General features: G+C 37.0%; 1 protein-coding gene across 2 annotated transcripts in view; it reads right to left on the bottom strand.

Moving 5' to 3' along the window:
- RNGTT (RNA guanylyltransferase and 5'-phosphatase) overlaps positions 1-17,897 on the bottom strand; it is a 316,476-nt gene that overhangs the window by 266,329 nt on the left and 32,250 nt on the right. For both annotated transcript variants that reach the window (XM_025862466.2, XM_025862458.2), the window contains exons 7-8: positions 10,915-11,024; positions 9,560-9,661 (exon numbers count right to left, since the gene is read on the bottom strand). In XM_025862466.2, the coding sequence (XP_025718251.1) occupies positions 9,560-9,661; positions 10,915-11,024 (212 nt within the window). The remainder of the gene's footprint in view (positions 1-9,559; positions 9,662-10,914; positions 11,025-17,897) is intronic.

Genomic DNA, 17,897 nt, shown 5'->3' on the forward strand with positions numbered 1-17,897 from the left:
TTCAATTTCCTTAGTGGTTATAGGTCTGTTCAGGTTTTCTATTTCTTCCTGGTTCAATTTTGGTAGTTGATACATCTCTAGGAATGCACCCATTTCTTCCAGGTTATCTAATTTGCTGGCATAGAGTTGCTCATAATATGTTCTTATAATTGTTTGTATTTCTTTGGTGTTGGTTGTGATCTCTCCTCTTCTATTCATGATTTTGTTGATTTGGGTCATTTCTCTTTTCTTTTTGATAAGTCTGGCCAGGGGTTTATCAATCTTGTTAATTCTTTTTGAAAGAACCAGCTCCTAGTTTCGTTGATCTGTTCTACTGTTCTTTTGGTTTCTATTTCATTGATTTCTGCTCTGATCTTTATTATTTCTCTTCTCCTGCTGGGTTTAGGCTTTATTCCCTGTTTTTTCTCTAGCTCCTTTAGGTGTAGGGTTAGGTTGTGTATTTGAGACCTTTCTGAAGTTTCTTGAGAAAGGCTGGTATTGCTATATACCTTCCTCTTAGGACTGCCTTTGCTGTATCCCAAAGATTTTGAACAGTTGTGTTTTCATTTTCGTTGGTTTCCGTGAATTTTTTTAATTCTTCTTTAATTTCCTGGTTGACCCATTCATTCTTTAGTAGGATGCTCTTTAGCCTCCATGTATTTGAGTTCTTTCCGACTTTCCTATTGTGATTGAGTTCTAGTTTCAAAGCATTGTGGTCTGAAAATATGCAGGGAAGGATCCCAATCTTTTGGTACCGGTTGAGATCTGATTTGTCACCTAGGATGTGATCAATTCTGGAGAATGTTCCATGGGCACTAGAAAAGAATGTGTATTCCGTTGCTTTGGGATGGAATGTTCTGAATATGTCTGTGAAGTCCATTTGGTCCAGTGTTTCAGTTAAAGTCCTTATTTCCTTGTTGATCTTTTGCTTAGCTGATCTGTCCCTTTCAGTGAGGGGGATGTTAAAGTTCCCCACTATTACTGTATTGTTGTCAATGTGTTTCTTTGCTTTTGTTATTAATTGCCTTATATAATTGGCTGCTCCCTTGTTAGGGGCATAGATATTTACAATTGTTAGATCTTCTTGTTGGATAGGCCCTTTAAGTAGGATATAGTGTCCTTCCTCATCTCTTATTACAGTCTTTGGTTTAAAATCTAATTTGTCTGATATAAGGATTGCCACCCAGCTTTCTTTTGGTGTCCATTAGCATGGTAAATGGTTTTCCACCCCCTCACTTTCAATCTGGGGGTGTCTTTGGGTCTAAAATGAGTCACTTGCAGACAGCATATCGATGGGTCTTGTTTTTTAATCCAATCTGATAGCCTGTGTCTTTTGATTGGGGCATTTAGCCCATTTACATTCAGGGTAACTACTGAAAGATATGAATTTAGTGCCATTGTATTGCCTGTAAGCTGAATGTTACTGTATGTTGTCTTTGTTCCTTTCTGGTCCATGCTGCTTTTAGGCTCTCTCTTTGCTTAGAGGACCCCTTTCAATATTTTTTGTAGGGTTGGTTTCGTGTTTGCAAATTCCTTTAGTTTTTGTTTGTCCTGGAAGCTTTTTATCTCTCTTCTATTTTCAGTGACAGCCTAGCTGGATATAGTATTCTTGGCTGCATATTTTTCTCGTTTAGTGCTCTGAAGATATCATGCCAGTCCTTTCTGGCCTGCCAGGTCTCTGTGGATAAGTCTGTTGCCAATCTAATGTTTCTACCATTGTAGGTTACATATCTCTTCTCCCGAGCTGCTTTCAAGATTTTCTCCTTGTCTCTGAGACTCGTAAGTTTTACTATTATATGTCAGCGTGTTGACCTATTTTTACTGATTTTGAGAGGGGTTCTCTGTGCCTCCTGGATTTTGATGCCTGTTTGCTTTCCCACATTAGGGAAGTTCTCTGCTATAATTTGCTCCAATATACCTTCTGCCCCTCTCTCGCTTTCTTCTTCTTCTGGGATCCCAATTATTCTAATGTTGTTTCGTCTTAACGTATCGCTTATCTCTCGAATTCTGCCCTCATGATCCTGTAGTTGTTTATCTCTCTCTTTCTCAGCTTCATTTTCCATCATTTGGTCTTCTATATCGCTGATTCTTTCTTCTGCCTCATTTATCCTAGCAGTTAGTGCCCCCAGTTTTGATTGCACCTCATTAATAGCCTTTTTGATTTCGACTTGGTTAGATTTTAGCTTTTTTATTTCTCCAGAAAGGGTTTCTCTAATAACTTCCATGCTTTTTTCAAGCCCAGCTAGTATCTTTAAAGTCATGATTCTGAACTCTAGGTCCGACATCGTACTAATGTCCGTATTGAGTAGGTCCCTGGCAGACGGTACTACCTCTTGTTCTTTTTGCTGAGGTGATTTTTTTAGTCTTGTCATTGTGTCCAGAGGAGAATAGATGGATGAGAGAACAAAATGCTAACAGGTTAACAACGTCCCCAGCAAATATACTCTAAACAAATCAGAAAAAACCTGAAACCAGGGGAAAAGAAAGGGAAAGAAAGAAAAAAGAAAGAGGAAAAAAAAAAGAAAAAGAGAAAGATAAAAACAAAAACAGAACAAAACAAAAAAACAGTATGATCAGATATGATCAGGCCAGTGCATAGATCAGTGCCACACACTAGATTTTGGGCGTATTTTGGTCTGTTAGAAGAAAGTGCCTCCTAAAATTTTAAAGGAAGACAGACATATATCTACAAAATAAGGGTTGATACAATGAAGGGACGGAAGATGACTGTAAAGATGAAAATTATAAAAGATTTTATAAAAGGAATTGATGATAAGAAGTTGTTTGAAAAAAGAAAGATTTAAAAAAAAAAAGAAAAGAAAAAAAAGGGAGAGAATGTGATCAGGCAGGAGACTAGAACAAAGCCATACACTAATGATTTAGGGTATATTTTGATCTGTTAGAAGAAACTGTATCTCAAAATTTTAAAGAGAGAACAACTTATATATATATATATGCTAAAAATAAGGGTAACTACTATGAAGGGAAAAAATATGACTCTAAAAATGAAAAATAAAAAAAATTTTTTTTAAAAAAGGGATTGATAAGATGTTGGTTGAAAAAGGGAAAAAGAAAGTTAAAAAAATTAACTTTGAAAAACTAATGAATCATGGTAAAAAAGCCATGAATTCTATGTGCAGTATTCCCCTAGCGCTGAATTCTCCCGTTCTCATTGATCGGTAAACTGGGTCGTGGCTGGCTGTTCGTGCTGATCTTCTGGGGGAGGGGCCTGTTGCCATGGTTCCCAAATGTCTTTGCCCAGAGGCGGAATTGCCCCGCCCTTGTCGGTCCGGGCTAAGCAATCTGCTCGGGTTTGCTCTCAGGAGCTTTTGTTCCCTGCAAGCTCTTGGTACAGCTTTGGAGGACGAGTGAAAATGTGGCCTCCCAATCTCCGCCCAGAGGTACCAACTATGCACCTTATTCAAGCAGTAAAGGATAAAAACAGATCTAAAACTAAGTCTTCCAACTTCTATCCCTGTGCTCTTTCTACTTCTCAGTACAGTTTTTCTTTTTTTTTTAAGATTTTATTTATTTATTTGACAGAGAGAGACACAGGGAGAGAGGGAACACAAGCAGGGGGAGTGGGAGAGGGAGAAGCAGGCTTCCCACTGAGCAGGGAGCCCCACGCGGGGCTCGATCCCAGGATTCTGGGATCATGACCTGAGCTGAAGGCAGACGCTTTTTTTCTTTTTCTTTTTCTTTTTTTTTAAGATTTTATTTATTTATTTAATTGGCAGAGAGAGAGAGAGAGCGTGAGAGGGAGAAGCAGGCTCCCACTGAGCAGGGAGCCCGATGCGGGTCTCGATCCCAGGACCCCAGAATCATGACCTGAGCCGAAGGCACACACTTAATGACTGAGCCACCCAGGCGCCCCTCCCTCAGTACAGTTTTTCTAATACGACTTTCTTCCCTTCTCAATCCATTCAGTGAACCAAAAGATCAGGAAATATCTTTAGAGAAAAAGTATAAAAAATGAAAACTGCAATCTACAGAAGCTACGTATCTCTCAAGAGCATAAAACACTGCCAGTAGTATTCATTCACTCATTCAAATCATTCACTATCTACTAGTATAAGGTATTGCTGATTACCACTGATATAAAAGTACAAAAGACAGACTTGCTCCCTGATCTTGTGAAGCTTACAATATAGTAGGAGATACAGAAGCAAAATAATTAGAAAGTAAAAAGTAACTTCTGATAATGAAAAGTGCTATGACAGAAATAGTGTGCTGTGATAGAAGGAGACATCTCATTTCTAAAAGTATGATTTTACTGAAATATAAGACATACAATTATTAAATATTCTATTAAACAAAATGATTTCACCTGTTTCTGAGACTACAGTGGTTTAGTGTTTAATCAATTCACCTATATAACTAATACAAATTTCTCACTGTTCTATTTTTAAGAAATTCTGTATTTCTATCTATATAATTTGGCTTTACAATTAGGAAATAGTCCCTAAAACATAGTCCCTATGTTTTAGAATCTGCAAGAGATTCCTGTCAAAACTGCCACTGTTGCCCCCAGGCCTTGGCCAGGCTAATCAAAATTCCTAGGCAATACCTTTTATTGCTAACTCTATCCAGGTCTCATATTACACTCAATTTCAGAGATCCCTTGATCTAAATACTGTTGCTAGATACAATAAATAAAGAGCCAATAAACCATGGAATACGGATAATAAAAAGAGGTCCCACACTCTATCACAACATGGCTTTAAATAAAAGGGAGTGGGGCATCTGGCTGGCTCACTTGGTAAGCATAAACCTTTTTTTTTTTTAAGACTTATTCATGTATTCGAGAGAGTAAGAGAGAGCATGAGTGGGAGGGGTAAATGGAGAGAGAGAGAGAATCTCAAGCACAGAGCCAGAGAGGGGCTTAATCTCAGGACACTGCGTTCACAACCTCAGCAGAAACCAAGAGTCAGACACTTAACCAACTGCACCACCTAGGCGCCCTGAGCATACAACTCTTAATCTCAAGGTCATGAATTCAAGCTCCATGTTGGGTGTAAAGACTACCTAAAAAAATAAAAATAATAGGGGTGCCTGGGTGGCTCAGTTGGTTAAGTGTCTGCCTTCAGCTCAGGTCATGATCCCAGGGTCCTGGGATCAAGCCCCATGTCAGGCTAATAATGGCTCAGTGGGGAGTCTGTTTCTCCCTCTGTCCACACTCACCCCCACCCGCTCATGCTGTCATGCCAATAAATAAATATAATCTTTTAAAAACAAATTAATTAATTAAGGAGGGCATGTGACATAATGAGCACTGGGTATTCATATATATATATATATATATATGAATCACAGACCTGTACCTCGAAACCAGTAATACATTATATGTTAATTAAAAATAATTTTAGGGGCGCCTGGGTGGCTCAGATGGTTAAGCGTCTGCCTTTGGCTCAGGTCATGATCCCAGGATCCTGGGATCGAGCCCCACATCGGGCTCCTGGCTCGGCAGGCAGCCTGCTTCTCCCTCTCCCTCTGTCTCTCCCCCTGCTCGTGGTCTCACTCTCTCTGTATCTCTGTGTCTCAAATGAATAAAATCTTAAAAAATAATAATTTTAAAAAATAAAAACAAATAAATAAAATAATAAGTAAATAAATAGAGTCTAGGGTTCATGGTTTTTAATCTGTTGTTCTAAGTCCACGGGCTCCTAGACCATTCTACAGCTCCCTGACGCTCTTTTCACCCTATAAGTCACAGAAAGTCCCTCTCACATGCTATTGGCCTTAAATCCTACTTTACAAAAGATTTTGCACTGGTCCATGGGCGCCTGGGTGGCTCAGTTGGTTAAGCGACTGCCTTTGGCTCAGGTCATGATCCTGGAGTCCCGGGATCGAGTCCCACATCGGGGTCCCTGCTCAGCAGGGAGTCTGCTTCTCCCTCTGACCCTCTTCCCTCTCATGCTCTCTATCTCTCATCCTCTCTCTCTCAAATAAATAAATAAATCTTTAAAAAAAAAAAAAAAAAGATTTTGCACTGGTCCAGAAAATTATCTCACATAAATGTTTTTCCTCAGAGAATAAAGTATCCTAACACAGAGCAGGTATTCTAATAAAGACTTAAAAGTTCTCCTTTTGTTTTGGTGGAGCACGGTTCCATGAGAAATGAGGTATTTCCATTATTAATCGAAACATCTTAGCTCAAATTACTGTAGCTAATCATTTAGAGGTCTGACAGTATTGAGAAGAAATGACGAAAGGGGTATACAAATGCAGAGAAGGGAAAATAAACAAAAGTAGGATGGTGGAATACAAATGACAAATTTTATAGACTATTATTTTGCCCAAGGTTTGTCATGATCACAGCCTAGATACTATGGAGAAGACAAGGTAGAAAGTAAAAAATATTCAGAATACGAAACTCATTAGATCAAAACTCTGCTTCACTCCGAAATCCCCAGGCCATTTATAGTATTAAGTATAGTATTAAGTATTAAGTAGGCACATCTTTGCTCCTCACCTTTTTCACTCCTCCACTCAGAGGTAGGTAATAAACCTAAAACATTGTTACAATACCAAATATCTATTAATAAACCTTAAGACATTGTTACACAGCTATTATATATCAAGGCGCCTGGGTGGCTCAGTCAGTTAAGTGTTTGACTCTCGATCCCAGTTCAGGTCTTGATCTCAGGGTCATGAGTTCAAGCCCTGCACTGGACTCCACACTGGGCATGGAGCCTACTTAAAAAAAAAAAAAATACACAAACACATATACATGCACACCAACAACTTAACTTCTGCTAATTCTTACTACCAATATAATAGATTCTAAACTCACTCTAATCTAAAAAATTAAATACAATTTTAACATTCTGAAAATAAGCAACAATGTTAATTTTTATTTATCCTTCAAAAATATACATTCATAAGGAGAAGGGCATGGAAGGGACACATTATCCAAATTGTCTATATCTGAATCTTTAACTGTATCCATCCTTATAGAGTCATCCTTGTAGAATGAATACTCCTAGAAGCACACAAGGCAAACCTAACTTTATCATTTTATGTCTCTATACTACTTAAAATTTTATCAAGTATTAATATTAATTTTTAGATTAGTTCATTTTTAAATTCAAAATAATATGAAAAAATAAACATATATAAAACATACTTGTTATTTAACTATTTGCATTCACTATACGAAGCATTACTATAACTGCTTTTTTTTTTTTAAGTAGGTTCCACACTTAGTGTGGAGCCCAATGCAGTGCTTGAACTCATGACCCTGAGATCAAGACTGAGCTGAAATCAAGAGTCAGATGCTCAACTCACTGAGCCAATATATTGGAGCCCAGGCGCCCCAATATAACTGCTTTATAACCAAAAGAATAAAATCAAGACCACAATGATGGTAATGGTTACTTCTAGGTGATAAAATCACTCTTTAATTTTATTTTCTTCTTTTTGTTTATGTTATTTCCTGAATTTTGTTTCATTAACCTGTGTTACCTATGAAATACCCACCCCAAAAAAAGCTAGAAAATGCTAAGTTGAAAGGAAAGACCATTTCCAACAAAGACAGACAAATGAAAGGAAATATTTTGATATATTCCCTATTTAAAAAAATACAAAATATGGGCGCCTGGGTGGCTCAGTTGGTTAAGCGACTGCCTTCAGCTCAGGTCATGATCCTGGAGTCCCGGGATCGAGTCCCGCATCAGGCTTCCTGCTCAGCGGGGAGTCTGCTTCTCCCTCTGACCCTCTTCCCTCTCGTGCTTTCTATCTCTCATTCTCTCTCTCTCAAATAAATAAATAAAATCTTTAAAAAATAAACAAAATATAATTACTAAAAAGCATATCATATTGAAACAGTATCATTATATTCACCTAATACTAAAATCAAGTTCTATCTGCCCCACTCCATATCTTCAAATGTATCTTTTAAGGTCACCACAAGCAAAATGCTGATGAAGATAACATAATACAAAAGGTGTAATTGCCACTTTGACATTCAAAACCTCCTCATAAAAATTAAGTGCAACCTATATCATCTTCAAAATAACATTTAAAAACTAAAATGTGAAAATAGCATCTCAAAGAAATATCTGCATTCCCATTTTTATTGCAGCACTATTCACAATAGCCAAGATATGGAAACAACCTAAAAGACCATCAGCAGATGAATAAAGAAGATGTGCTATATAAATACAATGGAATATTACTCAACCATGATAAAGAAGGAAATTCTGCCATTTACAACAACACAGATGGAACTTGAGGACTTTATGCTAAGTGAAATAAGTCAGTCAGAGGAAGACAAATACTATATGATATCACTTACATATGGAATCTTAAAAAAAAAACCAAACTGACAGAAACAGAGACTAGAACAGTGGTCACCAGGGGCTAAGAAGGTAGAGGAAATGGGGAGAAATTGGTCAAAGGGTACAAACTTCCAGTTACAAAACAAGTAAGTTCCAGGGATCTAATGTATATCATAGTGATTATAGTAAATAATACCATACCATATACTTGAAAGTTGCTAAGACACCAGATCTTAAATATTCTCACCACAAAAAAGAAATGGTCATTATGTGAAGTGACAGTAGTGTTAGGTAACAGTAATCATCTTGCAATATGTAAGTATATCAAATCAACACGCTGTATACCTTAAACTTCCATAATGTTATATGTCAATTATATCTCAATAAAGCTGGGGAAAAAAACTAACTATATAAATGCTATATTATTTTGAAACATTTTCATTATTATGAAAAAATTAATAGGAAAAAGCTAATATTAATATCTGTTAAAATAATTACTTCAACTATTAGAACACTTGCCGAATAAAAAAATACATATGGCAAAACTATGAAAATATGATTACAAAAGAGTAAAAAAAAGTTAAATGCTGAGGAAACATTAAATTTATACTAATAAATATTTAAAAGTGTAGAAATATGAAACCTGAAGCTAAGCTTTGTTGTAAGAATACAACACCCTTAAGGGTGTATAAAATTACAAAAAGTATTAGCAAAGATCAAGAGACAAACTATTCAAAGGAACAAAATATTCGAAGGAACAAAATATCAGGGAGACTTGGTAATTTTTAGATTATAAACTAACAACACATCTGTTAGTTTCAGAAGTGCTCAACAATCACTAAACACAAGGTGGTGGGCAGGAGACATACCAAAAAGCACAATATTGTCAAGAGAAAACACTTTCAAACTTAAATTTGGTACAGACTTATTATATCAAACTAACAGAACTCTGGGGGGCACCCATCTGGCTCAGTAGGTGGAGCATGCAACTCTTGATCTCAGGGTTGTGAGTTGGAGCCCCACACTGGCTGCAGAGATTACTGAAAAATAAAATCTTTAAAAAAACAAAAACAAAAACAAAAAAGAACTCTGAAACCAAAAATTTAGCAGAATGAGAGAAACTGAATTACATAACTAAGAATACTAGCAAAACAAAAGTTATATGATATTTGAAACATGATTATTTTGCTGTTCAAGTCAGAAATTCACACTCCCAAGAGTACAAACCTTGTCTAACAACAAAGAAGTATTCTTGAAGCATTAGAGTTATTTGGATAACTTTATTTAGAAGTCTAACTTACCGAGTACCATCTGCTTTCCAGCTTACTTTATATGGCTTCTGCTCTAAAAGTTTAATATTTTGCTTGTCCATGGAAACAGGCTGTGCTCCAGGGAATCCAGACCTTAAAGAAGAACATTTTATTACTATTATGGCTGGCATCCATACAAAGCAATACGTCTTAAACCAATCTCACAGTAGTCACACATTTATCACAACATTCTCCCTATCATGAGATTAATGCCAACTGGAATACCAGCATTCCCAAGAATGCAAACAAAACATTACCTATCATCTTCTAGACATTTCAGATTCAAGTTAACAAGTTTCTAATTGCCACTATATAGTGTAACCATTGGGCTTTTTAAATATTAATATTCATGATCTAATAGTAAAGTAGGTATGTTTACAAATCTACTTCAGGAAGTTTAAATCTTGCTTGCCTTAATTATCTTACATTATTCTAGACCCCATATTCCTCCATCATGACTCTGCCAACTTGGCATAACTCTACAAGGTTGGCAAATTTCTGTTCAAAAGATGCCCAGAAGTGACAAAACAGGAGAAATATAGGTCAAGATTAAAGTACACTGGCATGGGCTTAGCACAATTCTAAAATCAGTATTACTTCATCATCATTTTCATCTTTTAGTTAAAATTATTTCTGGCTAACTGTTCTGTATGTACCAGTCAAACCGTTCTTTATATTAGAAATTTTTAACAATTATCGATCCTGTTTCATCATGTTCTAGCTGTACTACAATCTTCTGCCACAGATGGCAATGACCGACAGAAATGACCATACACCAAGACCTGAGTGCAGAAGATTAGAGCAGTGAACTCTCCTGAATCCCCTCCCACGAAATATCTGATAAATATTTTCAAGTCATGGCAGGGGGCAAAACATAATTGAAGCTGATTCTCCTAGGTTTCAGAAAACTGGATTACAGAAAAACTGGAAAATGAGATACAGTCAAGTCTTCAAGTCTCACCTCTTCTCCCTTAGCAAAATGATATTGGCAACCCAAACATTAATCAGCAACAGAATCAAACACACAAAACAAATACTAAACAGTGACAAAAATAACTTTCTATTCCGGTAGGAAGACATGTTTGAGTCATTTAACTTTGACTCAACTGTCTAGTAGTCTAATTTTTTTTGTTTTTTTTTTTTGTTTTTTTCTAGTAATCTAATTTTGACTCAATTGTTGGTCTTGAGAAAAATCTGATAAAAAAACTCTTGTTTAGTATCTTTTTAAGCACTCTAGGTAAATATTCAAACTTCAAGGAGCAAAGAAGCTAAGTCAATGTTTGCATTAATGTTAAATGTTGCAGAGTACCAATAAGTTTTATTTAAAACTTGAAAATGTTTATTACCCTTCCCAGCCACAGAACTGATGACACTTCTGCTGTACCTCTCCTAACTTTGGTTGAGTTGTTACTTGAGTCACACCTTTAACAGTTACACCTTCCAGGAAAATAGCACCCTTAAGATAAAAGGAAAAGAAAAATATTTTGTTAGTGTTCAAATGTATTTACAAAGACCAGACTGAGAGATAGATTTGCTTATTTTCACAAGTCTGCAAATACACGAAACAGAAATGGTCTGCTCCAGAAAGCTCTATAAACTACCCCCTGGGATTGTACACTTGCTTTCCTTAATCCATCATATGCTTTTCAATGTATATATATATATAGCCCAATGTCTATATCATATTGTCAAAGCACTCCATGGACACTACTTATTAATAACAGCAATAATAACTTACCTACCATTTACTTAGAGCTGGGCAGAGGATCTGACATTCTACTTTTTCTCTAATCCTTATAACAGCTCCGTAAAGTAGATTATATTTATTTTACAAATAAGTAAATGAGACCGTATGTAGTTTATTCAGGAGGTAAAAATAGAATCTGAACCCAGGTCTACACTATACCATTTACTAATGATTCTAACTGGGGACAGAGAGAGCTATACCACTGATGAAGTATGGATTTTAAAGAGATAAACCCACACAATATATACCTTTGTAAACTAGAATAAGAGTGTAACAGTAGAGGGGCGCCTGGGTGGCTCAGTCACTAGTGTCTGCCTTCGACTCAGGTCATGGTCCCGGGGTCCTGGGATCAAGCCCCACGTCGGGCTCCCTGCTCAGCGGGAGGCCTGCTTCTCCCTCTCCCACTCCCCCTGCTTGTGTTCCCTCTCTCACTGTGTCTCTCTGTCAGATAAATAAATAAAATCTTTAAAAAAAAAAAGTATAACAGTAGACAAAATGGCTTAACTACAGTCATTGGATGTAACAAACACTATTACTCATCACTGAATTTTTAATCTAAATTTTTTAACTCAGAACTACATAAAGTGTTTTATTGTATTTCATAGCAAGCATATTTTTAAAATGTCACAGAAAAGTGAAGCAGATGGAGAATTTATATATCAAATAAATAAAGAACACTCCTGGAAATTTTAAAGACTAAAAATACAGTCTAGATTCATGCTACAATTACTTTCAGACCCATAAAAGGGCTGGCATCAGTCTCAAGAAAAATCCATAAAACAACTCTAGCTGTTAATGTAATTAAGGAATAAAAAATATGGTCTACAAGCTGCAATGATCAACCTTCTGGCAAAGATTTGGCAACTTGAGCCACTTGGGAAGGAAAAAAAAGAACACAGTATTTGGTCCACATACATCCCTGTCAAAACTAGAAGAGTCCTGAGTCAATCCAGCAGACACTAGTTCTACTTTTTGACCCTAATTCTGAATCACTTTTTACAGTTATATGTCATCAACTCTGTTTTCCTTAAATAAGCATACTTTAAAGACTTCATGAGCCAAAGGATTAAGGAGTACCATTCCTTTAGCATTACACCATCACCTCTTTTTACCAACCACTGAAATTTCTGCTTTAGAACCATCCAACCACTAAATATAATAACTAAAGAAAGAGAAAAAGAACCAGGTTCATAGGATATTTTTAGTATATTTAGTAACAGATACTCAGACAACTGCAATATCCTTATAAAGTTATATCCTATATATACTAATTAAAAAGAGAAAGCATTCAGAGAGTTCAATATTCAGCATCTTTATTCTGAAGGTACTAATAGCATAGGATTTTTTTTTTAAGTTTTACAGGAAGAAGCTTCACTCATGAGCATGTGTTTCCTGAGGGAAGTTAAGAAATCAATACTTTCTGAAAAGCAAGGGCAACTAGCATAAATTATTCCTACAAACATAAACACTACTTCTTTTTTTTTTTAAAGATTTATTTATTTATTTGACAGAAAGAAACACAGCAAGAGAGGGAACACAAGCACAGGGATTGGGAGAGGGAGAAGCAGGCTTCCCGCCGAGTAGGGAGCCCGATGCGGGGCTCGATCCCAGGACCCTGGGACCATGACCTGAGCCAAAGGCAGACGCTTAACGACTGAGCCACCCAGGCGCCCCAACACTATTTTTTTTAACAAGTAATGAAAAGGACTAAAACATTGGAATATGATCAACATTCAACCAAGTGCTTTCCCACAATATTACTATAGAAATATTTTAATAATTCTATGCAGCTGAACAAACTAAATTTTTTTTAACAGAATAAATATTGAGCCTCAGTACATATTTAACAATTATTACGCGTGTTGATAAAAGATAACTCCAACTATCTAGCAAATGCCTCTCATCCATTTATATTTCTTCTTCCTTAATCTTTCCTCCAAAGCATCCATTTTTTTTACTTTATGTTCCCCTACTTTCTTCTGCAATATTATTAAGTAAAAAATGGTAGAAATAAGCCCATTAAAAACAGTAAGCATGTACTTTATACAGAAATACTATTTAGTAACTTTTTTTTAAAGATTCTATCTATTTATCTGAGAGAGAGAGCACAAGCAGGGGGAGCGGCAGTCGGAGGGAGAAGGAGGTTCCCCACTGAGCAAGGAGCCCAATGCAGGACTCGATCCCAGGACTCTGGGATCATGACCTGAGCCAAAGGTAGACACTTAACCGACAGAGCCACCCAGGTGTCCCATCTATTTAGTAATTTTTCAGCTTAATCTGCTGTTCACTGTCATTACAAGTTTCTTCTGACAAAAATATTTTATATTATTCAAAATTATATAGTAATTTCAAAAAGTATCACTAAATCTAAACAGCAATGTCTTAAGTCTGGAACTATTTTCAAACATACTATAATTGAGATTCAAAGTCACTGACATTTACTTCCACTTTTTAACAAACTACCATTTCAGTTTGTGGGAATAAAGAAATATCAAAAGTGAAAAAAAGATAATGTATGTTTAAGATGAAAGAAGTGTATTTCGTTAACAGAGTCTGCCAGGCTTAAAATAGAAATTCATATGGCTACCACAAAAAGGACAAAAGGAATCAGTGATCAGTTAAAGGGAAACAGAAAACTATTATAGAAGATGGGAGCAAATTATATGTAAAAGGTGTATGTATAAAGAGAATGAGTGAGCAAGTATGTATGCTATGTGTAACAAGGATATTTTGGTAATGAAGAAAATACATTAACAGTTTTATTCAAAGAGATGATCCCAGACATTGATTCAAAGGAACAAGCAACATAACTGTAAGTCATACTCCTCCAAATCAAAAATAGCATGTGCTCAAAAGATGAACAAAGGTGTCAGGAATGTGAGGGCCAAATACAGGACATGTGCAACTTTTAGAAACCCAAATGGAACTATCAGAATTCACTACAAGGAGTCCATCGCTTCAAATCATAGTCATATCAATATGAGTCAGGGAAGGGGAACTCTAACAAAAAATAAAGTCTCAAACCAAAATTCATGGTGGTGAAATGGAGCTACAAAAATTAGTCACTCTTGGACTGCCTCTGTTAACTACCTTCAACTCAGATGGAAATAACAGGAAAATGAAAGTTTTCCAACCATTAATTCACCAATTACCTATATCTATACTTCTCATGCCTGTCAACCATACTGTTGATATCACCCAAAATCAAGTCTCCAGTCATCTTTCCTCTCTGATGGTCCTATCCTCACTGCTTTAGAGCCCCTTCTCTTTGGTTCATCTTATCACCAATCACCTTCCCAAAGAGTTTCAATATAAACCCTGGAATCTCTTTTTCATAAATAACCTTCCCTATTACCTCAACCTTTTTCATGAATACCCCATCCCCTATGTCTTAACTAAGAGCTAACTCTCCACCAAGGAGACCACTTCTCTTGTAAGTAAAAGCTACTCATTCTCCCACTGCCCAAGTCCCATGGCGGGTAGTGTAAACCATTCTCCTATATTTTCACTTGCTCTCGTGGCCTCTTTCAAAAGTTCCTCTTCCATTTCCATCTAGACTAACTCCATTCAGCTGTATCACTCAACTGTGGTAGAGGAGACATCCACTGTGGTTGGTGGCACAACAGCTCTCATTAAGAGCTGCCCTCTCATCCACAAAGATGGGACCCTAACAACCATGTTATATGACATTACAAGATAACATCCGACTCAGCCAGAGTTGATGGGAGCATAAGCAAACCACTAACTCAGTCTGAACCGACCAGATTCTCTCTTCTGGTAACTTGGAATTAGGATTTAGAGAGTCTCTGCATGTGGCTAAAATTAAAACATGTAAGCTCAGAAGATACAGGATAGTTATAAGCTCCCAGGTAAACAAGGAATAACAAAGAGCCAGTCTTGAAAGACAAAGCTAGTGAGATCTATGACACAAAAGGAGAGAAACAGAAATAGGAGAGAAAAGCAAAGATGAGAAAATAAGAACAAAGAGCAGAAACTAGGTTCTAAATAGTTTTCCAGGTCCAGGCTCCAGGCCCTTCCTGAGATCTAGCTATATTCCTGGGTTTGAGTCCTACTCACACGCTCACAGTAATTTCCTATTATTTAAGCTAGTTTCAGTTAATTTCTGTTACTTGCAACCAGAGAGTCTAAAGTAGTAACACACTCTATTCTTCATGTACTGACCTCTGGTCATTTCCCCACATTCATCAAAAACAGTATTTCCCACTGTGCTAACTTCTATCATTACATTGGTAACATCAACATCCATGAGGTAATCTGACACATCAAATGACTTAGGCTTCACAGTTCAGTAATCTGATTTTCAATGACCATCACCTTTGCTTAACTTGAACAACCTGCCCCATGGCCATACCATCATCATTCCAGGCTGCTCCACCTTTTTTTTTTTTTTTAAAGATTTTATTTATTTATTCATGAGAAAGAGAAAGAGAGAGAGAAGCAGAGGGAGAAGCAGGCTCCCAAGGAGCAGGGAGCCCAATGCGGGACTCGATCCCAGGACCCCGGGACCATGACCTGAGCCGAAGGCAGACGCTTAACCATCTGAGCCACCCAGGCGCCCCAGGCTGCTCCACCTTTTGATTCATCAATTCCACTCACACTGATTGAGTACCTACAACGTTCTAAAGCCAACATGCCATTCTTTTACCCTAACTTTGCTCCCTGCTCTATTTTACCAAGACTAACAATCCCTTCACCCCTCTCTTTTCACAGGCTAACAGCCCCCATCCTGACCTTACTTCCTATTCAGCCTAGACTCTATGGTTGATTATTTCAATTATTCTTTGCCTGATATCCTCAGCACTCCTCAATCTTTTGTCCTTCCATCATGGCCATACTTAGTATACCCAACCTTTTATCAACCTACCATTAGTCTTCTCTACTCCCACACATATGCAGCTGAAATTCACTGAGAAAAAAAATCACAATTTCAGTGCTATGGATGAGGTTGCCCTCCAATTACTAAAGACCCATTTCTCCATCTGCTTTTGAACTCCTTTCCCTTTCATTTCCTCAGACATCGCTGTATCATTTATTCCCCAACCTTTATTTTCAAGGTCATTGATTCTACTAGCCGCTTATCCACAAGCAATAAATATTCCAGGGTTCATTCCATACTAAAAAGCCTTTTCTGACTATATCTGCATCAAGCAATCACCCCTACTGTACCTTTTTGATCATAACTAAACTACTTGAATGAATAGTCGGTACTAGTGTGCAGAAAAAAGTTAACATAGCAGGACTGTTTACAAGGTTGGCCCCTGACTGGCATCTGGGAACAAGATTCTCAGAGTGCTCTTAGTCAACTGATAAAGGTGATTCACCATGTCTAGACTATTCGTACAAACAATACAGCTTATGCTGAACAAATGCTTTCCTTCTGGGATTCTGGAAATTTTGGTACACACTATGCAGAGGCTGCCTACGTGACCAGCCTTCAGTAAAAACTTGGGCACTAAGACTCTAATGAGCTTCTCTAGGCAGGAACATCACACATGTTGCTGCATCTTCATTGCTACTGAGAGAATGAGCTCTGTACGACCCCTCATGAGAAGAAGAGAGCATAAGGAAGCCTACATACAGAATGCACCAGACTCCACTAGTCTTTTTCCCTTATGATCCAGCTGTATCACCTGCTATAATAAACCTTGGCTGCAAGTACAACTATATACTGAGTCCTAGTGAATCTCCAAAAGTGGGAGTGGGAGTGAGGGTCCCCAATTCTGTCTCTATTTTCTCACCTCCCATTAGCTTCTTAAAATCACTAATCTGACCTGGCACTACTGCATTACAGAAAATAATCCTTGTATGTGTCCCCTCTGTGACATTTCATACTGTTAAGTCATTCAAATATATCACTACCTAACTCTATAAACTATTTTTCAAATTTCTTTTGTCCTTTTGTGCTGCATCCAGGAAGAATTTCCTAGCTAAATCTTCCAGCTTGATAATTTCCTCTACGGCTAACTTCATTCTGTTATCCAACCCACCTAACTGAGTTCTTGGACTTCTTTATTATCATTTCCAAGATCTCTAATTGGTTATTTTTCATAATAGTCTGTCATTATTGTATGACTTGATATCTTCTCTCATCTTGCAAAGAAATATTCTGTTTGCTTTATATAAACTGTTTCCTCTGGTATTACCTAAAAAGAATGAAGTAGTTAAAAATGTACTAAGAAAAGATACCCAAATTAAAAAATTTTTAAAAAGCTGCAGAAAAATACATTTACATTAAAAAGGGGCGGAGAGCGTACAGTCAAAATTGAATATATGTATGTAAATGCATAGAAAAATAAGTATCTAGAATTGCCAAAAAGTAGAGAGCAGTTGGAGTGGGAGTGAAAAGACCTTCACTTTTCATGCTATATACTTCTAGATGTTTGTATTTTTATTTTATAAAGAAAACGATCTTTATGTCATTTGTGTACACTTTTTTTTTTGAAGATTTTATTTATTTATTTGACAGAAAGAGACAGTGAGAAAGGGAACACAAGCAGGGGGAGTGGGAGAGGGAGAAGCAGGCTTCCCACGGAGCAGGGGGCCCAATGCGGGGCTCGATCC

This window comes from Callorhinus ursinus, unplaced genomic scaffold (assembly GCF_003265705.2).
Source record: "Callorhinus ursinus isolate GAN/ISIS: 27379988/994484 unplaced genomic scaffold, GSC_fseal_2.0 scaffold6, whole genome shotgun sequence".
Classification (NCBI taxonomy): Eukaryota; Metazoa; Chordata; class Mammalia; order Carnivora; family Otariidae; genus Callorhinus; species Callorhinus ursinus.